At 47.8% G+C, this 25,122-nt stretch overlaps 1 protein-coding gene across 4 annotated transcripts; it reads right to left on the bottom strand.

Annotated features, from left to right (window-relative positions):
- Positions 1-917: 917 nt before the first annotated feature.
- On the bottom strand, positions 918-24,990 carry Hsf1 (heat shock transcription factor 1). Of its 4 annotated transcripts, XM_041672673.1 has the most exons (14): positions 24,707-24,990; positions 5,989-6,097; positions 5,499-5,635; positions 5,158-5,282; positions 4,395-4,470; positions 4,259-4,320; positions 4,041-4,137; positions 3,808-3,944; positions 3,404-3,673; positions 2,879-2,965; positions 2,042-2,147; positions 1,899-1,964; positions 1,757-1,826; positions 918-1,680 (listed from the first exon to the last, which is right to left on the bottom strand). In XM_041672673.1, the coding sequence occupies exons 1-14, from the start codon at positions 24,821-24,823 to the stop codon at positions 1,475-1,477; spliced, it is 1,665 nt and encodes a 554-aa protein (XP_041528607.1). In that variant the 5' UTR covers positions 24,824-24,990; the 3' UTR covers positions 918-1,474. The 4 variants fall into 4 exon arrangements, with proteins under 4 accessions (XP_041528607.1, XP_041528609.1, XP_041528608.1 ...); XM_041672675.1 differs by lacking the exon at positions 2,879-2,965; XM_041672674.1 differs by lacking the exon at positions 1,899-1,964.
- Between the last annotated feature and the right edge of the window lie 132 nt (positions 24,991-25,122).

A 25,122-nucleotide genomic window follows, 5' to 3' on the forward strand; every position in this document is an offset into this window, starting at 1 on the left:
AAGAGATGACATACAGGGTTCATTTGTGTTGATGAGACTCCAGGTAAGCACCCCGATTCCACAGCACCACTAGATCTGTCATCTCTAGAGGTGGGGCCATCATGGAGAGGACTTTATACGCTGACTGCCTGGGGCCCAGGAATTAATACACACTGTGTCTTAAGATGTTTCAACTCCTTGAGATCAGGCAGCTCAACAAAGTTGGGCTAGTAGCTCTAGGCTGTGCTGCACAGGGGCCAAACTTGACTGGTTTCAGCCTACTCTTCCAAACTACCTTTGCTCTCAAGAGACAGCTGTGAAGAGGGATACTTGGCCCCCAAGTTCTGGTACCTGCTAAATTGGAGAGAGTCCCATTGGCAATCCAGAGTCCTAATCCTTAACTCAATGGGTCAGTGCTTGTCAGTTGCCAGAATCTGCCAGGCTATAGACTTTAACTTGTAGTTACATGGCTATCTAGCGCTATGCAGGGTAGGCTGTGATCTCAGCTGCCTCAGGACACAGGATTTGTGCCACAGCCTGTCACAGGCCACCTGTGAGGCCATTTCCACCTGTCTTCTCACACTCCAAGGAGACGTCAGGAGCAAGTCCCAAACCAGTCCAGTAACTGACATACGTGGGAGCCTGGCTCTGCCAATATGTCCAGATTGCCATGCAGAACATTTGAATGGATACACCTCGGAATTGTGGAGGGGCACTACTGACAACGTGGGCCAGATTGTTTTAGGATCCTAAAAAAAAGCTGTGAGCCAGGTGATGGCGCACACTTTTAATCCCAGCACTTGGGAGGCAGAGGCAGGTGGATCTCTGAGTTCAAGGCTAGCTTGGTCTACAGAGTGAGTTCCAGGACAGGACAGCCAGTGCTACACAGAGAAACCCTGTTTTGAACACCCTCCCCCCACCCCCGCAAAACCACAAAAACAAAATTGTGAGCAGATACTAGTTCTATGGCTTCAAGTGGGCCTAGGGGTATCACAGGTGTCTATATTTATTTCCCCAAGGTGGCATGTAGTGCATTCTGGGCTTCTAGCCTGCATCGCTACCTTCTGGGCAGCGAGGAAACACAGGAGGCAACAGCAGAACCTATCTGTTTATCATCTGTCCATCTGTGTGTGTGTGTATATATATATGTATATATATATTTATTTATTTATTTGTGAAGGGCTAAAGGGGACTCTCATGTAAAAATCCAAAATACAATTTTATGAACAACCTGCAGGATCAGTCCAAGTGCGGCTGTGAAGGTCCAATGCAGACAGTAGACCTGGACTGTGTAAAGGCAGCAGGTATGCGGCCCTCGGGACCGTCCTCTTGACCTGAAGCACTGCCCAGGCTCACACCCCATCTGTGTTCCACTGGGTTGGCAACTTGATCTAGGATGCCCTGGACTGCGACTGTCTTGTCTCCCTAGGACCAGCTATGTCCTAGCGGTAGGTTGGGAGTCAGCCACAAACCATCCTGACAACTCCTGGGACGTCTAGGAGACAGTGGGATCCTTGGCTTTGGGGGGTTCAGTGCCCGTCAGAAGAGAGATGGTGGGGTCATCCGTGTAGTCATCCCCCTCGGAGAAGTAAGAGCTTTCCCCCAGCTCAAAGAGCACAGGCAGTTCACTGTTCCCTGTGTCCACAGCGTCAGGGTCCAACAGGAACAGGGGTTGAGCAGTGTAGTGTACCAGCTGCTTCCCTGTAGGCATGGGTCAGGATGGTGGGGATCGGCAAGTTGGAAGTGAGGGTCGGGGTGGGACAGAAGCTTAGCTCACCTGAGTTGGGGTTACTGTTCTCTGCCTCAATAGGTTTGGGGGGCTCTTGGGGAGATAGGAGCTCCTGAATCTGTGGGACGAAGAACACACAATGAGAGTTGTTGATGGTCCCCTCTGCCCCCCACCCTGCCCGCCTACGCACGCTGGCCAGGCTGCTGTCCAGGTCAGGCAGGCTCATGTCGGGCATGGTCACCGAGGGGCTGAATAGCTGCAGGAGGAGGGAGGGAAGTCAGGGCTGGCTTGTGGGCAGGCTGGGTCAGGGTGGGTGGGGATGACCAGACTCACGTCCAGCAGTGCACTGGTGTCCACGCTGAAGCCGTGGCTTGTCAGCATGGTCTGCAGGTTGTCCAGGTTGGAGTCCATGGCATCCAAGTGATCACTGAGCTCGTTCCTGGCCCAGGGCAAGTGGGCAGGTGAACTAGTGCCCCAGGTTCCCGCTCCCCTTTGGTTGCAGCCCCCCAAGCAAGGTCCATCTGCGTAGCCAGCATGAGCTGGGGGACAATGTGTGTAGACTTCTGGGAAGATGCCAGAAAGGGCAGTAGTAAGCTTGCCCTCCATAAATGCTGAGGGTGGGACATAGCATGGCCCATGGGCAGGACATCCTAGGAGGCTCTGGTAGTGACTAAGCCTGGGACAAGAGGGTGGTGGAGAAAAAGGACAAGGGGTGTTGGCTCTAGAATGGGCAGGAGGGCAGGCAGATATTTCAAGCTCAACAAAGTCTTGCCACTGCACCAGGAAGAGAGTAAGAGAGGAAACAGGACTGTGCTTTTAATGGGTAGACCTGTACTCCCTTAGATTAGAAGACCTTAGGCCAAGGACATACCTGAGGCTTGGGCAAGGCAATAAAAAGGGTTCTGTAGGTACCATGGGGCCTACCCTACCCTGACAGGAAGCTCATCATAGCAGTCTGTACTGGTGGCTGGGCCAGGCAGGAAGCGTGTCCCTATCACAGCTTTTGGCTTGTGCACAGGGGAGGCAGTGGAGATGCAGAGCCTGTGAGACCATCCCCTGGTGCTCTTCGCCTGGCAGGGCAAGTGCTATGCCCAGGTTGGGAACTGGTCCATGGCTGTGGGAGGGGCCCTGGCGGAGTCCTCCTCCCTCCCAAGTGGGGGCAGCGCTAACCCTGGCTGGACTCGGCCATGCAGAAAGGAAGAGGAGGGGCAGGGGAAGAGGCGGGCGACCCCAGACATCTGTGGAGCGCGAGCCAAACTGCAAGATATAAAGACAAGAGCCCCCCCATTGCAGGCGGGGGACGGGGGGATCTGTGCCCACCGTCCTCGCTCGCTCAGCCTTTGGGATGTGCCTGAGGGGTGGTCAAGGCTGGGCCCTGGCTCATCATTTCCTGTGTCAGGTCTAGGGAGAATGACAGATCCAAAGATCCTGGGGCTTGCCACAAAAGAGGGTGATGCCAGTAGGGAGGGTGGCCCAGGAGGCAGGGGTATATCCCATTTCTAGTGATGTGGTTGGTCTCCCTCCCCAGCTTCAAGCTCACTCCGAGGTCTGAGGGAATAGATCCAACCCATCACTCCCAGCAAACAGCAGGGATTGTGCCTTGCTAAGACACAGATACCCTGTATCCAGCCTGAGGAATCTCATGCTGTGGGGGGCTTATAGGTTACAGGGAGGCAGGATGGGCATATCACTCACTTGTCTAGACAGGCTACGCTGAGGCACTTGTCAGGGGTAGAGGAGGACAGGGGTGTAGGGGCATGGGCTCCGGTTGTATCCACAGAGGCTGTGTTTGAGGCAGCAGGGGTAGGCTCGCTCTCTCGAAGGATGGAGTCAATGAAGGCAGTTGGGGATAAAGGTGTATCCATGGAGGATGGGCGCCCAGGGCTTGCCTCCAGTACCCGAGGGCTCCGAGGTGGGCTGGGGGGCTCTTCCTTGACACGGATCAGGGTGCTGCTGGATAGGGGTCTGAACATGTTATACATAGGGAGACATGTTAGAAAGCACCTAAGTTAGCTCCACCCACTTCCAACTTTGCCCAGGACCCTTAAAGGCTATAGCCCACTAGCGTGACAGGAGGTATGAGGATGACGAAGCCCAACCTCTCATCTATGCTCCTGCCTGGGGACGCCAAAGGGCTGGTAGGAGTCAGCTCAGTGATATCGGAGATAATGGGTCCAGAGTTGGTGACCGCATCAGAGGTGTAAAGGCTAGAGCTGCTGTAGGCTGGAGATGGAGCCTGCAATTAGAGACAAAGGCCACATGCAAGACATACCTGTGGTAGTTTGGGTCACCCTGCACCCACTAGGGAAGTCTCATGGAGCTTGATGCTTACTGAGTATGGGCCAGGACCATGGACATGTTCCAGGGAGTACTGTCGACCATACTTGGGCACAGAGTGTGCTGAGCTGCTATCGCTCAACATCAGAGGGCTGCAGGGAAGAGACAGGTTAACTGCCGACACAGACCTTGGTGGTGCCCAGGATATACAGCAAGCAGAGGACACAAGGTGCAGGGCCAGAGTGGATAGTGCAGGCATCCCCAGAGCCTCACATCTTTCTCTTCACCCCTAGGATCCGGTTCGACTGCACCAGTGAGATCAGGAACTGAATGAGCTGTGGGGCAGAGAGGATAACAGTCACCCTGGCCCAGTGATGGAGGGGACCCACCTACCACCAGTCCTGCCCACCTTGTTGACAACTTTTTGCTGCTGGGCATGCTTCTGCCGCAGGCTGGCCACCTCACGCCACAGGGCCTCGTTCTCGCTGCAACACATTGCTGGGTCAATTGGGCCACATTTGAAGAGCCAGAGTCAGGCTGTTGACAGACTAGTGAGACAGGGCTGGACCAGGTGAGAGCTCATGGCACCACTGACTCCCCTGGCTCTGCTACACTTCCAGGGGAGGACTCAGGTGTCAGCTGGGGAGGGAGGGCATGGACAGAGAGAGCCTCATGGTACACCTCAGGATTTCAGTCAATGAGGTCACAGGGACTTGTCACATACTGGCTAGACACGTAGGTCAGGACTTTGGGAAAGACCCCAAACTGCTGATTACCCTCGGTTTGGGGGTAAAAGGCAGCTGAGAACTGTGTGCCCTATACTGAGTAATAACGGAGGAGTGGGGCCGCTAGGAATAGAGAACAGGGAGGGGTCTGCTCCCAGGACTGTTCTGGTCGGCTCCTGCCAGCCCCAATTTTAAGGGAGACACATTGAAGGGGGGGGGGTCTGTGAGCTCACATCCTGAAAAGGTGGCGCCCAGCAGGGGAATGAGAAGTGGGTGCAGCAGGGAGTTCCCAACCCTGTCCTGAGGGGGGGATGAACAGGCCAAGCAGTGTGTCACAAAAACAATGGAAGGCAGGTTGGGAAGGGGGAGGAAGCCTGAATGGTTCTGCAGGGTGGGACAGGATAGACCCAAAGCAACCTAGGCACCCTCCTGAGCCTTGGGACCTACTGCTTCATAGCCAGGAGCTTGGAGTCCATACACTCCTGTTTCCCCTTCATCAGCTGCACATCCGTCAACAGCCTGGTGACACTGTCCTGGCGTATTTTTATGTCTTCATTCTTCAAAGTGGACACCTAAGGATAAGGGCATACAAGAATCTGAAGTGGCATCCAGGGAGTGGGGAGGGTCTGGTAAACACTGGGAAGGGGGGGCGGGGGCGGTGGGACACACGACAGAGATAGATGAGGGTACAGGCTATGTGTGCTTTCAGGCTAGTCTTGCAGCACCATCAAGATACTGCAGAGAGGTCTGAGGACAGGGAGGGGCTGTACTCAGGGTTGGTGACTCACACTGGTCACTTTCCTCTTGATGTTCTCAAGGAGTTGTTCCTGGCCACGCAGGAAACATGGATGCTGGAACTCGGTGTCATCCCTCTCAGGCTTGACCAGGCCGCCCTGCTCAATGTGGACTACTTTTCGGAAGCCATCTGTGCACATGGGGGTGGGGTAATTCTGCTTGAGGGTCAGGGAAGGGAACTCCAACAGCCTAGCCACGCTCTAGGGTAGACAAGGGGCCTCCTAAAAAACTGCAAGATTCTAGCTGGTGCCTATTTAGTCAAGTTAGTCATGGTTGGAAAAGACCTTGTCTTTCACAGCTGCCGCTCTTGCAAATGGAGGTGTAGCTACTGGGGTAGGGTCTCATACTCTTCCCTAGGGAACTCAGGCTTACACCCATGAGGATCCTTCCTTAGCCAACCCAGGTGTCCATCTCTCAGCAGCATGTCGGGTCTGTTTCTCACACCCCCGGGAAGGACACATACCATCCCACAGAGGTACTTACACATGTTGAGCTGCCGCACGAAGCTGGCCATGTTGTTGTGCTTGAAGTACTTGGGCAGCACCTCCTTGGCAAACTGGCCCTGGTCAAACACGTGGAAGCTGTTCCCACTCTGTAAGGAGACATACAGGCAGGTCAAATATAAAAGCTGCCACCATATTTCCACCGTAGCCTGAAGCGCCTCTTTATGTGTGGTAGGCAGTACACATTCTCCCTTCATAGAGGAGGAGGTAAGTTCAATCTTAGGACTCCATAGTTGGCATCTAGGCTATGGAGCCCACCTCTGAACAGCGAGAATCATGTAGCCACCGACAGGTTCCTACTCCCTGGCAATTTTAGACTCATAAATCGCCCACAGCATTCTGTGCCATCTCTAGGGACTGACTAGCATTTAACTTTAATCAGCCAATTTTCTTTCTTTTTTATTTAACTTTATTTTATGTACATTGGTGGGAAGGTGTCAGATCCCCTGGAACTGGATCTTCAGACAGTTGTGAGCTGCCATGTGGGTGCTGGGAATTGAACCCGGGTCCTCTAGAAGAGCAGTCAGTGCTCTTAACCACTGAGCATCTCTCCAGCTTCCAAATTTTCTTTAAGAATAGCAAACACTATCTTGGGCATGGTGGTGCGCTCCTTTAATCAAGCAGATTTCTGAGTTTGAGGCCAGTTTGGTCTATAAATTGGGTTCTAGGACAGACAGGGTTACACAGAGAAACTCTGTCCCCCAAAACAAAACAAACAAATGAAAGAATAGCTAAGATGGAGATGGTTCAGTAGTTAAGATTGCTTATTATTTTTGCAGAGGACCTGGGTTTGTCAGCACCCACACTGTGACTCAGAACTGCTACTAATTTCAAGTTTCAGGTGACTGATGTCCGTTTTTTCCCCTCTGTGGGCTTGCATGCATGTGGTACATATATGTGTGTATATATATATATATATACACACACACACACAGTCACACATATAGACACACAAACACACACACACACACACACACACACACACACACAGAGCTCTAGGAAGCCAAATTATGGCAGTCAAAGAAACAGGAATCGAAATTCTGCTGCTCTGGAAGATGGTCCTGCTCAGAACTCAGAAATACCACCTCCATCTTCTTTTTTTTTTTTAAATTTATATTTTCTGTATGAGAGTTCTGCATGCCAGAAGAAGCCATTAGATCCTATTATAGATGGTTGTAAGCCAGTATGTGGTTGCTGGGAATTGAACTCAGGTCCTCTGGAAGAGCAGCCAGTGCTCTTAATCGCTGAGCCATCTCTCCAGCCCCTCTCTTTTTGGTTTTTATAGACAAGGTTTCTCTATGTAGTTTTGACTGTCCTGGAATACACTCTGTAGACCAGGCTGGCCTCGAACTCCTAAGTGCTGGGATTAAAGGGGTGTGCCACCACTGCTTGGCTTCTTTTTCAGTTTAAGGTGAGAACTTGAGACTGTTGAACACTGCATGGCTGCTCTTCTGTGCGGGTACTCTCCTGAACATAGTCCGGAACCACTAGGAGGGGCTGAAGCGCCGTGGCAACTCAGAGGCATTGGATACTGGAGTGGGGAGGCCCCACAGTGGGAAGGGGACAGCAGTAAATTGCTGGGGTGGGGAGCTTATAATACAGGCATGTAGAATACATCAAAAGGAGCCCAAGGTGTTGGATTAGCACTAGGGCAGAAACAGCAGGGCAGGTGGACACAGGAGAAAGAGAATGCAAAGCAGCAGTGAAAGCACTGGGAGGAAGAATGGTATCAGAGGAAGCAGTGGGCTCTTTACACAACACATCCAGTCTCCATTCTTCCCTTCAGCTTTGAAGCTAGTGGGAACAATGGCAGTGGGGACATGGCAAGAGCTAACTCAAGATTCTGGTGGTAGAGGACTCTCCAAGCAAGGCTGGTTTTGCTTGATCTAAGGCTGACTCAATCCAGAAACATAAAAAAGCATGTAGAAGAAGATTTTAAATGGCTGCTGAGACAATGTAGAACACAGTCTAGCCAGAAACCTTAAAAGGCGATGAATGAGGTATCACTAGGGACTCTGAAATATTCCTAGGACTCCAATGGCTATGCACACATTAGATCCGTTACTAGGGAAGACCTAGGAAGCCCACGAGTGCTCCCTCTGGCAGGAATGGGAAGTAGGCTATAAAGTTGGGTTGTTAACTTCTAGGCTACTTGTTAAAGATGGGAATCAACATACACACAGAGGCCTGAGGAAAGACTGGAGACTCACTGGCTCCAGTTGTTTAAGGAAATTTTAGCTCCATTTACCCAAGTAAGGCAACTGGACAAAGCGCAATGGCCACCAAGAATATAAGCATTGTATAATTAGTACAGGAAAGACACTAGACCTAACAAAGGCACAATACAAAAGTATCAGAGATACAGGGAGACTACTCTTCATAGCAGCTATCACATACTAATGCAAAGTCAGAAACAAAAAGCTATGGCTGGGACTGATAAGATGGCTGTGGATGTGTTTCTGTTGTTTGCAAAGTCCTTTCCTGGTCTTGAGTTCACAGCCGGATTATGAAATGACCATTATGAATCCCGTTTAGTTTTGTTTTTTTTTTTTTGGTTTTTCGAGACAGGGTTTCTCTGTAGCTTTGGAACCTGTCCTGGAACTCCCTTTGTAGACCAGGCTGGCCTCGAACTCACAAAGATCCACCTGCCTCTGCCTCCCGAGTGCTGGGATTAAAGGCATGCGCCACCACAGCCCGGCTTCCGTTTAGTTTTTTTAAAAAATCATTTAATTTAAATTAAAAAGAAAAGTCACAACTTATAATAGGAAAAAAAAAAGCAATTTATGTCCCTATGTTGGACTCATGAGAATAAGGATTCTAACTTAGCTATTTTACTTAAAATAGTATGGCCAAAGAACTGAAGAACCATACAGGAAGGACTAAGGTATAAGGATGATGTCCTACTAAATGGAAAATCTCAGTAAAACAATAAAAATGAAAAAGAAACACCAAGTAGATACTCTGGAATTGGAAAGCTAACTCAGGCTAAAAATTCACTTGGGGGCAGAGCAGTGGTGGTACACACCTTGAATTAACCCCAGTACTCAGGAGGCAGAGGCAGGTGAATCTTTGTGAGTTCAAGACCAGCCTACTCTACGGAGCCAGTTCCAAGATAGTCAAGGTTACCAAGGGAAACCCTATCTTAAACAAACAAACTTCACCTGGGGACTCAAGAAAGAGAACAGGGAAAACTGTGAGTCAACAAGCACAAACACAGGCCTACTGAGATTACAGTCTGCAGACAGAAAAAATGAGTGTGTGGTGGTTTGAATAAGAATTTCTTCCATAGGCTCATGTATTTGAATGCTTAGCACTGGGGAGTGCCACTATTTTAAAGTAATGGAAGGTGTGGCCTTGTTGGAGAAAATGTGCCACCATGTTTCCTGCCTTGATAATAGACTAAGCCTCAGAAACCATAAGCAAGTCCCCCCAAAAATGTTTTCTCCTACATAGTTGCTGTGGGGGCTGGAGAGATGGCTGAGCAGTTAATAGCCCTGGCTGCTCTTCCAAAAGCCTGGGATTCAATTCCCAGCACTCACACGGCAGCTCACAACTGTCTGTAACTCCAGTTCCAGAGGATCTCACACAGACATACATGTAGGTGAAACACCAATGCACATAAAATCTACACAGCAATAGAACAATGACCAGCAGAATGAATAGAAGTGAACAGAGCTGTGGAGCCCTGGGAGGCACCATCAGACCTACAATGCTTAATGGGAGACTCAGAAGATGAGAATGGACAAATGAGTATATTTACGAAAAATGATAAAGAACATACCAAATTTGATGTAATATCCAAAACACTTAATGAACTTCAAACAGGAAAAACTAAAAGGGAATCATAAACAGTCATTTCATAATCCAACCGTCAATTTCAAGACCAGGAAAAGGACTTGCAAGCAGCCAAGTCACAGCCACAACAGCACAGATGGTGGATGATCAGCTGCAGGATGAAGACAGACAATCAGGAATTCCTATCCCTGACGATGAAAGGGCTGGAAGTGTGGAACTCTGGGGAAGTGCCTCCACTCCAGTGACACACACAAAGCTTGTTTAGATCACTTAATGACTCTGAAACTGTTCCACAGGCATCAACAAGTAAGAATAACCAATGAAACCACTAAAACTCATTGGGTCAGTAAGTACCTATGGCATGAACAGTCTACCCCTTATGTCACTGAGCCCCCAGAACAGATGCTGCACCCCAAAAGGTGTGGCTAAGTTGTGAGGACCCCTCTTCTCAGATCTGTCAAGGTTTAAGGGTACTACTAGAAGGACGTGTCTTTTCCAGCTGCAGGTTGATGAGATCACATGCCTCTTTGGACAGGTCCCCTACCTCACTCACAGTTCTCCCAGGTAGAAACTAGACCTAAGGCCAGAGCATGCACGTTGAGAGTGGTTAGCTGGGAAGTACAGTAGTTACTGCACTGTTATGTGTCCTGAGCGTCTGTCTACAGGAGACATAACCCATAAGCAAAGCAAGCACTTGAGGTCAAACAAGTCAGAGATCTCAAGCGCCCCCACCCCCCGCCCCCAGTGCTGCCCAGACGGGAAAAGGAAGCTGAGAAGAGCCCTTTGGGATCAGAACAAATGGAAGACTAACTCAAATCTGCTCTTGCTCAGTGAACCCACTGAAATACCGCAAGCAAAAGCAGCCCACTACTGGCCACACATTTAACTAGATCTGACTACTCAACAATCTGTTGTGTCTCAGGGCATTGTATAAATAACAGCAAAACCAAGCAGTAGTTGCTGGTGCTCTGATGCTGGAGGTGACAACTGTGAGGAAGTGAATGTCATCAAGGAGAAGCAGTCTTTCTGAAGAACTCACAAGCAAGTAAGATGACTCAGCCACCATTGACTCCCACAATACACTAATAACAAAAAAATGCAAGACCTACAGAAACTGTGAAGTATGACTCACACATGGTGGACAAGGAGGAGCAATAGAAACTGCCCAAGAAGGACAAGACAGTAAATTTAGCAAAAAGTATAATGTCGTTGTAAACATGCTTAGGGGATGGAGAGATGGCTCAGCAGTTAAGACCAGTTGCTGTTCTTGCAGAGGACAAGGATTCAGTTTCTAGCACCCAATAGAGCAGTATGCAAGGCTGTATCTCTAGTTCCAGGGAGCTGGCACTCTCTTCTGGCTTCCACAGGTACCAGGCATGCACGAGTGCCTTTTTATATATACAGGTAAAACTCATACACATACAGTAAGAATAGATAAATATGCTCAGAGAAATAAGGAAATAACGTTTGAAGAAGCAAAGGAAGGACCATTAAACAGAGAATTACTAATGGGAAATATCCTAAGGGAGATTCTGGCTCAAACCCACCATGAAAAGATAATTAGTAAGCACAACAGTAGATCTGAGGGCAGGAAACTGATTTTTGTTTCTTTTTTGAAAATAGATGCCAGAAAACAGAGAAACAGGAGATAACGACAGGACTGGAAATTGCTTCCCCTGCCCCCTGAGACAGGGTTTCTCTGTGTAGTTCTGGTTGTCCTGGAAATTGCTCTGTAGACCAGGCTGGCCTCTGCCCCGAATTCTGGGATTAAAGGCGTACACCACCACCGTGCAGCTAGAAATTACTTTTGAAAAGAACCCCCACCGATAGCTTCTCCCAGCAGTGAGCTTATGGTACTACAGGCTGTTGACAGTACATGGACAGGTTTGTTTGCCATTAGTAACTAAAAAAACCAATATAAAGTATCTATATAGTATTTATGTCATAAAGTTACAAATTATTCAAAGATAATTTAAATGGCAAGGGAAAATGTGTGCCGGTTACATGAAAATATTACTCCAGGATACCAATAGAGGACTGTATTTAATATTTCATTTCCTTGAGCAACTGTAAAAGGCATTATTTTTGTTGTTTTGTTTTCAAGACAGGGTTTCTCTGGCCTCGAACTCAGAGATCCATTTGCTTCTGCCTCCTGAGAACTGGGATTAAAGGCATGTGCCACCAGGCCTGGTCCTTAAATATTCTAGAACCACCCCCAGCCCTGTCATATGTAATTAAAATAATAAACACACAGAACAAAAGCAACATATTGAGCCGGGCGGTGGTGGTGCATGCCTTTAATCCCAGCAGTCGGGAGGTAGAGGCAGGCGGATCTCTGTGAGTTCGAGGCCAGCCTGGTCTACAAAGGGAGTTCCAGGACAGGCTCCAAAGCTACAGAGAAACCCTGTCTCAAAAAACAAAAAACAAACAAAAAACAAAAAAAAAAAAAAGCAACATATTACAAGTGGCAAAAGAGAAACAAGTCACACACATAAGGAGGCCCATCAGCATAACAGACTGTCAACTGAAACCAACAGTTTTATGGGCATAGAAGGGTGCCTTTTTCTTTCTTCCTTCTCTCCTTCCTTTCTTCTTTCTTTTGGTTTTTCGGGCAGGGTTTCTCTGTGTAGTTCTGGTTGTTCTGGAACTTGTTCTGTAGACCAGTTTGGCCTCAAACTCAGAGATTTACCTGCCCTCACTCCTGAGTGCTGGAATTAAAGAAATGTGTTATACAGACCTTGAAAGGACAATTCTCAATTTCATATGGAAAAAAAAAAAACACCAGAAGAGCTAAAACAATCTTGAACAATAAAAGATCTGTAGTACAGCTTGAAATCAAGGATAAGATCTATATTTATCACACTGCACAAAACTCAAGTCCAAGTGGATCAAAGATCTCAACATAAAACCAGATACACTGAACCTGACAGAAGAGAAAGTGGGGAATAGCCTTGAATTCGTTGGTACAGGAGAGAACTTCCTGAACAGAACACCAATAACAAAGGCACCAAGATCAACAATTAATAAATGAGACTTCTTTTTTTTTTTTTGTTTTCGTTTTTCGAATCAGGGTTTCTCTGTGGCTTTGGAGCCTGTCCTGGAACTACCTCTGTAGACCAGGTTGGTCTCGAACTCACAGAGATCCGCCTGCCTCTGCCTCCCGAGTGCTGGGATTAAAGGCGTGTGCCACCGTCGCCCGGCACAAAACTACTTTTGAGATTCCATCTTACACCTGTCAGAATGGCCAAGTGACAGCTTATGCTGGCAAGGATGTGGGCAAAGGGAATACTCCTCCATTGCTGGTGTGATGGAGGAAGGTCATTGGCTAATAAAGGAACTGCCCTGGCCCATTTTATTGGTTAGAGGATAGGAGGGAGGAGTAAACAGAACAGAACGCTGGGAGGAAGAGGAAGTGAGCTCAGAGACTCCACAGCTCTCTCGGGAGCAGACGCCTCAGAGAGAGACGCCATGCCCCGCTCCCGGGATGAAGCTCCGACCCAGGATGGACTAGGCTAGAATCTCCCCGGTAAGCGCACCTTGGGGTGCTAAACACAGATGATTAGAAATGGGCTAAATTAATATGTGAGAATTAGCCTAGAAGAGAATGGGCCAAGCAGTGTTTAAATGAATATAGTTTGTGTGTTGTTATTTCGGGGCATAAGCTAGCTGAGCGGGCGGCTGGGGTGCTGGGGAAGCGGCCCCGCCGCCCTTATTACTTCATATGGCGCCCAACGTGGGGCGCCAAAATGAAGGCGTAAGTCACAAACAATGCCACACCAATTCGGGGTTATGATTATTAGGGTGGTATTTATTTAAAGGGGAAAAATCTTACAGATCACTGTCCCAGGCAACAGCCCTCTACGCAACCAGGAAAGGAGTCTAGTCGCCGGCGGAGCAGGAAGTGAAGAGAGAGAGGAGAGGGAAGTGGCCGCTTTTTTAAAGGGAGAGAGACCACGCCCCATGGGCTGGTATCTCAGCGGTGATAGGCTGGAGGAGTGGGAGGACCTCCCGCAACACTGGTGAGAGTGAGAACTTTCACAGCTACTTTGGAAATCAATATGGCGGTCTCTCAGAAAACTGGGAATTGATCTCCCTCAAGACCCAGCTATATCACTCTTGGGCATATTCTCAAAGACCCTCCATCCTACCATGAGGACACTTGCTCAATTATGTTCATAGTGGCTTTCATATAGTAACAAAAACTGTAAACAACCTAGATGTCCCTCAGCACAAGAATGGATAAATAAAATGTGGTATATTTACACAACGAAGTATTATTCAGCTGTTAGAAAAAAATAACATCATGAAATTTGCAGGCAAATGGATGAAACTAGAAAGAAACTGAGCAAGGGCAACCCAGACCCAGAAAGACAAATGAGATATGTACTCACTTATACACGGATATTAGCTATTATATAAAGGATAATCCCACTACACTCCACAGACCCAGAGAGTCTAAGCAACAAGGAGGGCTTTATGGGGGAGACACAGATTTCCCTGGCAAGGGGGAAATAGAATAGACTTTGAGGGTGGACTGAAGTGTGTGCGTACATGGCAACAGGAGAGGTCAGGCTGAGGAAGGAGGGGAGAAGGGGGAGGAATACAGGGAGAGACAACTGGAGTAGGGGAGCATTTAATGGTGATGTGGAAACCTAGAGCAGTGGAAACTTCCTAGAACCTATAAGGGTGACCCTACAGAGGACTCCTAGTCATGGAAGATATGGAGCCTGAACTATCTCCTGTAACCAGGCATGGCTCCCACTAGTGGGACTAGGACACTAACTCAGTCACAAAACCTTTGACCCATACCTGTCCTGCCTGTAAGATATGGCTCAAAGCATATGGGAGTGGCCAACCAATGCCTAGTCTAACTTGAGGCCCAAGCCATAAGAGAGAACACATGCCTGACTCTGCTAGGATGACCAGGAACCAGAAGCTGGATAGTTCAGAGACCTAAGGTAGAACCAAACATGACTGATCAAACAAACAAACAAATCAAAAGTCAATGAACTGATTCTTAATGATATTCTGCTATAATCATAGACAGGGCCTAGCTCAATTGTCATCAGAGAGGCTTTCTCCAGCAGTTGATGGGAGCAGATGCAGAGACCCACACCCAAACATTAGGTAGAGCTTGGGGAACCCCTTGGAAGAAGGGGAGGAAGCACTGTAGGAGTCAGAGGGGTTGAGGAGGTTAGGTCCTCTGTATACATGCTGTTGTTGTTTAGCTTGGGGTTTTTGTGGGACTCCTAACAGTGGGAACAGGGGCATCTCTGACTCTTTTGCCTGCTCTTGGGACCCCTTTCCTCCTACTGGTCCAGTCTTGTCCAGTCTCGATATGAGCATTTGTGCCTAACATTACTGCATTTTGTTATGCCGTGTTTGGTTGATATCACTGGAAGGCCTGCTCATTTTTGAAGGGAAATGGAGGAGCAGTTGACCTGGGGGACAGAGTGAAGTGGTGGTGGGGAGTTGGGAGGAATGGAGAGAGGAGGCTGCAGTTGGGATGTACTGTATGAGAGAAGAATAAAAAGAAAAAGCACAGATTAAAAAAAAAAAAAAAGGGCCGGGCGGTGGTGGCTCACGCCTTTAATCCCAGCACTTGGGAGGCAGAGGCAGGCGGATCTCTGTGAGTTCGAGACCAGCCTGGTCTACAAGAGCTAGTTCCAGGACAGGCTCCAAAACCACAGAGAAACCCTGTCTCGAAAACAAAACAAAACAAAACAAAAAAAAAAAAAAAAAGGTTACAGAGCCAGGCAGATCTCTGAATTTGAGGCCAGCCTGGTCTACAAAGTGAGTTCCAGGACAACCAGAGATACAGAGAAACCCTGTCTCAAAAAACCAAACACACACACACACACACACACACACACACACACACACACCTCGGAAACTGCTAGAGGAGAACCAGGTGGTGCACTTCTGGATATGAAGGCATACATAGGTAAGGATGTTCTGAATGAGGAATCCAGTGACTCAGGAAATATGGTTAATAATCGACAAGTGGACCTCATGAAATTAAAAAGAAGTTATATACAGCAAAGGAAATTGCCAAATGAGTAAAGCAGCAGCCTACAGAACTGAAAAAAAGTCTTTGCCAGCTGTCTTGACAAATGAGTCTGTGAAATTACACAGCTAGACCATGTCTCGAAAAACCAACAAAGCAAATAAAACAAAAAGCCCCAATGAAAAAAGATACCACATACATGGTTACAAGACAGAGAAAGCAAGCTGGAACTAATCTAGAAACTGCTGGCTGGCTTTCATGTCTCAGAGAGCTCTGAAGGCTGGTTGGATGCTGACTTTCTGAGCAAGATTCATCCAATGGCACACTAGTGACATGACTATATAGGGGTTAGCAACCCTCTGAATCTGAGGCCTACTCCAGGGATTTATGCCTGGTATTGGAAACCTGGTTAGAAGCCCATGGCTAGGAATTTTAGAGCCCCTGTTGAATCCACTACTGATGTTTGCAAATTGAACATGTCAAATTGCTTTCTAAATATTTATATTTAGACCCATAGATCAGTGCTGTTCTCAACTTTGGCTAAAGGAACTTCTTTTTGCAGCGGGAAGTAGTTAAGATGGACTCAAAACCACTCAAAGTGCTGAGAATAAGTAACTGTTCAGTGTTCAGTCCTAAATGGGCCATCTAAACCTCTCTATTCCACCTCCAGGCTCAGGGAACATCACTGAAAGAATGTGGGAGCTGGAGGACAGGGAGAAGTGCTGTAAACCCTGCCTTCTGCACATTACTAGGCCATGGCACCGATGAACCTGTGGCAGCTGTGCTGACTTGCAACCGACAGACTGCTAACATTCCAGTATGGATGGGAAGTACTTCAAAGATGGGGAGCTATTGGTAGTTAATGCCTGCTGGAGGAGGAGGAGGAGAGTTATTTTTCTTTAGGAGTGTAGCCAATGGTAAGTTACCCATAATTCAACAAATAACCTCACACTCATGCACATGCAGGCCACACTAACTGAACTCAGTGGGTTATAATAGAAAAATAAATAAAAGAAAGAAAAGAAAATGCTGGGAAGAAGGGTTCCAGAAGGAGCAGGAGGGAACAAGAGAGAAATAAGGAATAAAAAAAGAAAAAGGGAGATGCGTACAAGCCCTATCTCCCATACCTCAGAATATAACTATAACTATATATATATATACATACATATATATACATATACATATATATACACACATTTTTTTTAAACAGGTTGCTGCACATGCCATCAGACAATATGAGGTCATACTGGAGTAGAGTGAACCACTAATTTGAACAGATTAATGTTCTTACAAAAAGACAACCAAATAAAGTTAGTCACACAGGGAGAATGTCAGGTTATGACAAAGACAGACTGGAGTCATGCAGCTATAAAAGGAGCTATAACCACAGAATAACAGCAACAACCACAAGCGGGGAAAAAACAAGGAGGGTGCCCTCCCACAGGCTTTAGAGGAAGCAGAGTCTTGTGAGTGTCTCTGGACTATAATGTAAGCATTTTCTGGGTGGCATTTATCACTCACCCAAGACTCAAAGTATAGCCCATCTCCACCTGAGGATGGAGCTCTTACCAGCTCAAAGTGGCTGCCAAGGACTTTATTGTGTTTTCTGATAGTACTGAAAATATTTCAACAAAAAGAAAAGAAAGATTTGTGTGTGTGTGTAGACTCCTGAAGAGGTCAGAAGAGGATGCGAGATCCCCTGGAGTTGGGTGCTGGGACTTGAACTTGGATACTCTGCAAGACCAGGAAGCATAGAACTGCTGAGTCATCCCTCCAGTCTTGTCACAGTTCAAGAATAATCCACTGTTCATGTGTAGATACCTAATTTACTTCTGTGTATTGACCCTGGATCTTGCAATCTCACGAACTATTCTGTAGAATCCTGCTAATCTTGAATAGTCATTAGTTCTACTTCTTCCTTTCCGATTTGTGTTTTTATTTGCTACACTGCACTGACTGGAACATACAATACACTGTTAGGCAGAAACGGCAAAGCAAAGAACTTATCTTCTCTTCTAATCTTGGGAAAGCGGCCAGTCTTCACAATCAAGCACACACAATCAGCCACAGTATTTATACACATGCTTCTCTCTACTATGCTGACGAATGTCCCTGCCACTCTGTTTGCTCAGATTTCATCAAAAAGTGGGTGTTGAATTTTGTAATGTGCATTTTGCTTGTTATTTTCCCTTTTTTTATGTTGATGTGGTATATATATTGACTGAGTTTAGTATATGGGACCATACTTGCGCTTCAAGTGTTATTCTGGTTTATGCTTTACTTTCTGATAAATTCTCAGTCACTCTTACCCCTTGTTCTTCATGCAATTTCACTTTCCTTCCCTCCACTCGGAAAAACAAGAGACTCGAGTATTCCAGGCTGGCTTCTAACATTCCATACAGTCAAGGATGACCTTCACCCTCTAATCCTGCCTCTGCCTCTTGTGCAGCTGTCTTCATGATCTGCAGGCAATTTCCAGTAGAGTAGATTGTCTCTTTCTCCACATTTAAATTCTATTTTTAATATTTACAATTTTTTTATGTATAGAAAGTTTTTCCTGAGTATATATATGCGCACCACATGAGTGCCCGCATTCCTACAGCGGTTAGAAGAAAGTACGGAACTGGAACTACATACAGTTATGTGCGTGCTAGGAACGGAAGTCAGGACCTCAGAAAAAGCAACGAGTATTCTTAATCACTGAGTTATTTCTCCAGTCCCTTTATTTTATTTTTTAAAAGATTCACCCCATGTATATGGGTGTTTTACTACAATATATTTCTGTGTGTCTCGAGCCTGCCTGATGCCTGCAGCGGCCAGAAAGTGGTGCTGGATCTCCTGGAACTGGAGTTATTAGAATAATTAAAAACCACAATGTGTGTGCTGGAAATTAAACCCAGTTCCTCTGGAAGAGCAGCCAGTGCTGCCTTGTGTTTTACTGGCTCTCTTACTGGCTTAAAGCTCAGTGATTTGGATAAACTGGCCAATGTGCTTCAGGGACCCACCAGTCTCAGCTGTTCCTGTGTTGGGATTATACATGTTCTCTGCTATACCCAGCATGTTTTATGTGGGTACTACAGTTCTTCCTTCTTATTTGTATGGTGTTTGCCTGCATGCAGTTCCTATGGAGGCGAGAAGAGGTCATTAGGTCCTCTGGGACTGGAGTCACAAGAGACAGTTGTGAGACACCGTGTGGGTACTCTGTAAGAGCGGCACACTGCTCTCACTGGCTAGTAAACGGAAACACAGCTGTCAGTCAATGGCAAGTCTTATTTCGGTCTATGATCTTATTTTCCAAAACACTGACAACTTGAAATGCACACAAAATCCCGTTCCTGCTAGAACAGGGGGTATCTAAGGAGGCCTGCAGGGGCTTCTGGATCCTGGAGCTCTTGTCTTCCGTACCCCCTTTACCTCCCAGGCAGAAAGAAATACACAGGTCACAGCACAGAGCTGATCAGATGACCGATCTCTGCTGGTTCCTTTCTCTGTGGAGAGGTGAGGAAGTCTCAGGTACAAAATAAATAATAATCTGATTATGAGCCAACAGTGCTGGTCACAACAAAAGTGGCTGGGGGGTCACTGCAAGGGAGCAGTGAAGAATGGAGGTGCAGGCCTGTAATCCTAGTTACTTGAGAGAGACAGAATTACAAATTCAAGTTCAGTCTGGTCAATTTAGTGAGACCCTGCTTTAAAAAAGCAAAAATATGGCTCAGCAAGTAAAGGCACTGGTCCCCAAGCCTGAAGAGCTGAGTTAGATCCCTGAAACCTACATGGTGGTGGGAGAGAACTGATTCCCTAAAGCTGTCATTCAACATCCACATGTACACTATGGGATGTGTGTTAGCGTGCGCACGCACACACGTGCATACACACACACACACACACACACACACACACACACACACACACTGCAGAGATGGCCCAGTAGGTAAAGGGCTTGCTGTGCAAGCATGAGGACCTAAAATTTGTCACTTTACCTTCCAGGTGCTGGAGAAATGGTTCAGCAGTCGAGAACACTTGTTGATCTTGCAGAAAACCCAAGTACTTGGTGGCTAATAATCGCCTGCAATTCCAATTCCATAGGACCTTTTGACCTCTCTGGCCTCTACAGTTAGTGCACTAACCCATAAAATACCCATACACATAAAATAAATATTTTTTTTGGAAGGGGGTCTTTTCTGTGTAGCCCTGCCTATCCTGGAACTCATTTTGTAGACCAGAACTCACAGAGATCCTCCTGAGTGCTGGGATTAAAGGCATGTACCACCATGCCCACCAATAAATCTTGGAGGGAAAAAGAGGTCAGGTGTGGTACACATCTTTAATCCCAGCACTCACGAGGCAGAGGCAAGAGTTTGAGTTTGAGGCCAGCCTGAATATAGTGAGTTCCAAGACAGCTAGGGCTACACAGAGGGACCCTTTTTCAAAAAACACAAATGAGAAAAAGAGCTAGCATGTACATAAATGTGAGCATATATGATCCTAGCACTGAAGAGGGAGAGGCAGGAGGATTCCTGGAGTTTGTGGCCAGCTAGACTATCTCAATGAGTGAGCTTTAGCCAAGTGAAAAAAATCTGTCTCAGAAAGAAAGTGGAGGGGCTAGAGAGAAGAGTTGGTGGTTAGGAGCACTGACTCCTCTTCCAGAGGACCTGGTCTTGACTGCTAGTCACTACATGGCAGCTCACAATCATCTGTAACTCCAGTTCCAAATCTGGACTCTGCGGGAACACTATTTATACACACGGTATACAAGAACACATTCGGACACTCAGGAGGCAGAGGCAGGCAGATCTCTGTGAGCTTGAGGCCAGCCTGGTCTACAAAAGCTAGTTCCAGAAGAGATTCCAAAGCTACAGAGAAACCCTGTCTCAAAAAAACAAAACAAAAAACAAAAATACATTCAGGCAAAACACAAACATGCATAAAGTAAAATATGAATATTAAAAACAAAAAGACAAGAATCCCAGACAGACAAAGACAGGTAGTGAGCAATAGCTGGGCAACTATGAGTTTAGAGGGTTTTTTTAAATGTCTTTTTAAATTTACATCATGATTTTTGTCTCAGTTTTCTACCTATAAAATGGAAATGTCACCTACTTGTACAGCTATGGACATAGAACAAATACACAAGAAACTTCACCCCTTCTATGACTGAAGCGCTGGATGAGAGCAGCTGCGCAGGCTGCTTGACAGCTACCGCTGGAGGCACCAGAGCCTGCAGCACACATCATAACCTGCCCCTGGCATACGTGACCGCTGACATTTCAGTCTGCTCCAGGTCTCTCAGGGTGGGGCCTCTTGGGGCTGTTCCTACTGTCTGTCTGAGAATGAACTCATGGGAGTGGCCCTGCCTGTCCTAGGAGTTCTGGATAGCAACCATGGCCAGCAACTGTTTTAAAATGCTTCATGTGATCCCATGAAGAATACTGAGGTAAGATGGGTACCCTGTCCCTGCGTTAGTGCATGGATTATGTCTCCAACAGCCTATCCTGGGACCCAGCTCCTCCACAGTGGCTGTTTGAGTATTGGTATTCAAGAGTCCTTGCTCAGTGGTTCTAGTTTCTTCGATTACAGGCCCCCCCAAAAAGGCCTAACCCACAGTCATTCTCTTCTCAAAGAGAAGAGAACCACATCATTAGGCTGGGATTAGAGTGAGATCAGAGAGGTACCTAGCAACAAAATTCAAGCTTTTCATTATTAAGGGCAGGGATGTCTTAAAAATGAGACTTCAGGCTGGGCAGTGATGGTGCAAACCTTTAATACTAGCACTTTGGAGGCAAGGTAGGTGGATTTCTGTGAGTTTGAGGCCAGCCTGGTCTACAGAGCGAGTTCCCAGACAGTCAGGGCTACACAAAAACTCTGTCTTCAAAAACAAACAAACAAACAAAAAGTTTTTTTGGCACTGGCTGCTCTTTCAAAGGAACCTGGTTTAATTCCCAGTACCCACAAGACAGCTCATAATTGCCTATAACTCCAGTTTAAGGTGATCTGACATTTTCACACAGACATAGATACAGGCAAAATACCAATGTACAATAAATTAATCTTTAAAAAAAGACCCCACCCAGAAAGAGAGAGAGAGAGAGAGAGAGAAAGAAACATCATTACATTTTTGTACCTGAGTGCCTCCCTGAAGACTAGAACCTCAATATCCCTTGGCTCATCCTCCACCAGTCCTAGCACTTGTTTAGCACAAATCATGTGGTCCTTTCCCCAATCCTCAAGCTCCTCAGGTAGCTCCTGGGCTGGTATACCACAGTCAGCCTACATGGCAAGTGGGGCCCAGACTAGATCCTTCTAGATCTAGTAGGACAACAACTCTTGGGATGGTTAGCAGGTTAAAAACATGTTCAGGAGCTGAGGGGATGGTTAAGTGGGGAAAAAAAAGCTTGCTGCACAAGTATGGGTGTCTAAGTTTGGATTTCCTAGTACCCATGCAAAGCTGGGTGTGGCCGTGTGAGCCTGTATACCCAGCACTAGGTGAGGTGGAAAGAGAAGGATTGTTGAGGCTTGCTGACCAGCAAACTAACTGATAAAACGCAAGCTCCAGGTTCAGTGAGAGAAGCTATCTTAAGGGAACGGGGCAGAAAATGTTAGAGAGGACATCGGATGTCCTTTGGCCTTTACACATGTGTTGGAGTGTTTGTGTGTGTGTGTGTGCGTGCACACTCATCTTCTAAGAACAAGAAGAAAATTAAACAAACCCAACAAAAACTACCAGCATCTGTACTCTCCTGAGCTAGACAAACTTATTTTTCATGTTTCTCTTCAATATTTCTAAAAAGGACCAAACAAAATGATCTTATAAAATTGGAATCAAGCTGGATATAGACTCTGAGCTTTTTTTAGTCCCCCCATTTCAGAATGCACTGGGGCGGCTCCGCCAACAATCCTAGCAACAGTCTTACTTAGGGGACAGAGGAACCACAGCACAAAGGAGAAAAGGCAAGGACAAAAGGTGACTTCTATTACAGAGTTACTGTGTAGTCAAGGATTCTACCCTATGTGTTGCATCTCAGGGCACTAGAACTGGAGGGGCCTTTGGTATAAGGTAAAGAGAAGTCTACTGAGGAAGGACCACCCACATCCATGTTCCCATGCTCATATGGATCTTACAGGGATCCTAAATTTCCCCAAGGCTGTGCTGTCTCCAAGCGGTAGAAATGAGAAGTCAGACCTAGGTAAGGCTCAATAAAGGATTTTTGGAATTAGACAGGCTTTCCCCACGTATCTAGCCTCCCTGTTTCCTCCAGGAGGAGGATGTGTCTGAGAATGGTGAGAAAATTTATATGAAAGCCACTCAGAATAAGAGAGTGGACCCAAAGCCTCCAGAGCAGTGGGCCTGCAGGGAATGATGTTAGAAGCAACCAAGCCAGTGTAAGTGCCCCCACAGGACATGAGGGCATGGGCATGGCCAAAGAGTCAGATCCAAGAAGCTCTGCTGTCCCTGTCTGGCTCAAAGGTGTTCTTCTTCCACTTGTGTGCCAGAGCTTGGTTGCTATACTCTTGAGAAAGCCAGCTCCCAGCTCCCACTGCCAGATCCCACACCAGCTAGAGCTCACGGCTGCTACGGACAGACTACTCGCCCATTCCTCCCAACATGCCAACACGGCTCACAGATGATGTGCAGTTGTGGCTGGAGGGAGGGCACAGGGCAGATCAGATCCATCTTCACACTGAGAGGCCCCCACCAGGACATCCTGTCCCAGAAGAGGGCTCACGGGCATGTCGCCCACCTCTGTACCAATCTATAAGCAGAAACAGCAGGGAGACTACCAGACAGGATGGATCTTCCTAATAGGATTAAGTTCAGACTATTCCGGAGACTATTTGGTATCCCAAGTGGACCTAGGTAAGGAAGCTCCCTTTCAGTCAAACAAAACAGAGGTGGAAAGCTGGGGAAAGACAGAAATGCGGGATCATTGTTTTTCTGCCCAGGAGTATGAGATCTAGGAGAGGTGGCTAACTGAAGACGGCCTTCAATCAAACATGCTGCTACTTTCCAGGACCAGTGAAAGAGAAAGACCCACGGAGAGTCAGTGGGGGTAATCACAAAGACTTTCGAGTCTTCTCTTTATTCCCAAGCACTCTTTAGGCAGAGCAGAGTTTACACGAACAGGCAGTAGTGAGGGAGGCAGAAGCCTTGGCCTCCACCTTCCACCCAGGCTTTTCTCCATGCTTGCCAGCTTAAGAGACCAGTGCGCAGGAGGGAGTGCTCAGCAGAGCCTGAAAGGCCGCCAGATCTGGCTCGCAGGAGATCAAGGAGACAGCACCTAGATGTCTCCATCCCCCTCAAAGGCTCCCTCTGATCAGGAGGGTCTGTCTTTTGGCCATCATCTGTTAGTTCTGCGCTCTGCCCTCATAGCCAAGATCTGAACAGCCGATTCTACTTCCCAACTTGCCACAACTTGCAGCAGCATCTCTGTAAGCCCGAGTTGCTGGTCCAGCAGGGGCTGTGGTGTACACAGCCCGCTGCCAGGCAACAGAAGAGGGCTCGACGCAGCACAACAAGGGCCGGGCAAAACTGCTTTGGCGTCTGAGGTCTAAGAATCACGGACTAGCATTCGCTAGGCCCTCCATTTACTCTGAAGGGTTGCCTACAAGCAGAAAGGCATACCGACTCTGGTAAGCTATTCATCTGTGAGTCAAAGAACCTGAATTGGAAGCCCCGACATTTTCGTCCCAGGGAAACTTAGGACTCTGGTTCCCGGCCTACTCTCCGCCAAGCGGCTCTGGGGGCGGGGCTCACTTCCTCCCCAGACAGCCGCGTTCTCCCTCCAGGATGCCCGAACCCAGGCAAGCACGGCCACCCGCAGGCCGCTTCTCCTAAGTAGGTCCCTTCCCGGAACAGGACCGTCCTTTGAAGGCCACTCCAGCCTATGCCAGCTCCTACCGGGCTCCAGCAGATGAGCGCGTCGGTGTCCGGGTCGCTCACGAGGGTCCACAGCTTGGTTAGGAAGGCCGGTACGTTGCTGGGCCCCGCTGCACCGGGGCCCACGACCAGATCCATTTCGGACGAAGCTGGCTGAGGCTGGGATGGCGTTCTAGAAGAGTGGCTGAGAGCTGAGCTAGTGTCGTCGCTGTCCCTGCTGTCCGGGCCGCTCCGCCGCCCGCTGCGCACACACAGCAAGGCCTCGCATGGCCGCAGCCATCTTGCGACCGGCGCGCTCTCGCCAGGGCCCGTCCTGTATCCCGTGGTGCGCAGGCGCCGTGACCTGCCCCGCCCACTTCGCTGGGCCCGCCCCTGGGCGGCCCGCCGCTCTGTACGGCTGCGCAAGATGGCTTCACCCCGACTGCTCACCAATCAGA

Source organism: Microtus oregoni, unplaced genomic scaffold (genome assembly GCF_018167655.1).
Source record: "Microtus oregoni isolate MIOR12 unplaced genomic scaffold, Mior012 000022F_ref0000154, whole genome shotgun sequence".
Taxonomy (NCBI): Eukaryota; Metazoa; Chordata; class Mammalia; order Rodentia; family Cricetidae; genus Microtus; species Microtus oregoni.

Coding starts and splice junctions, on each gene's coding strand:
- Hsf1 (XM_041672673.1), bottom strand. CDS start 24,823: ATGGATCTGGTCGTGGGCCCCGGTGCAGCGGGGCCCAGCAACGTACCG. Junction 5,283..5,498: donor TCAAGAGGAAAGTGACCAGT/GTGAGTCACCAA, acceptor CCTTATCCTTAG/GTGTCCACTTTGAAGAATGA. Junction 3,674..3,807: donor GGCAGGAGCATAGATGAGAG/GTTGGGCTTCGT, acceptor TAACATGTTCAG/ACCCCTATCCAGCAGCACCC.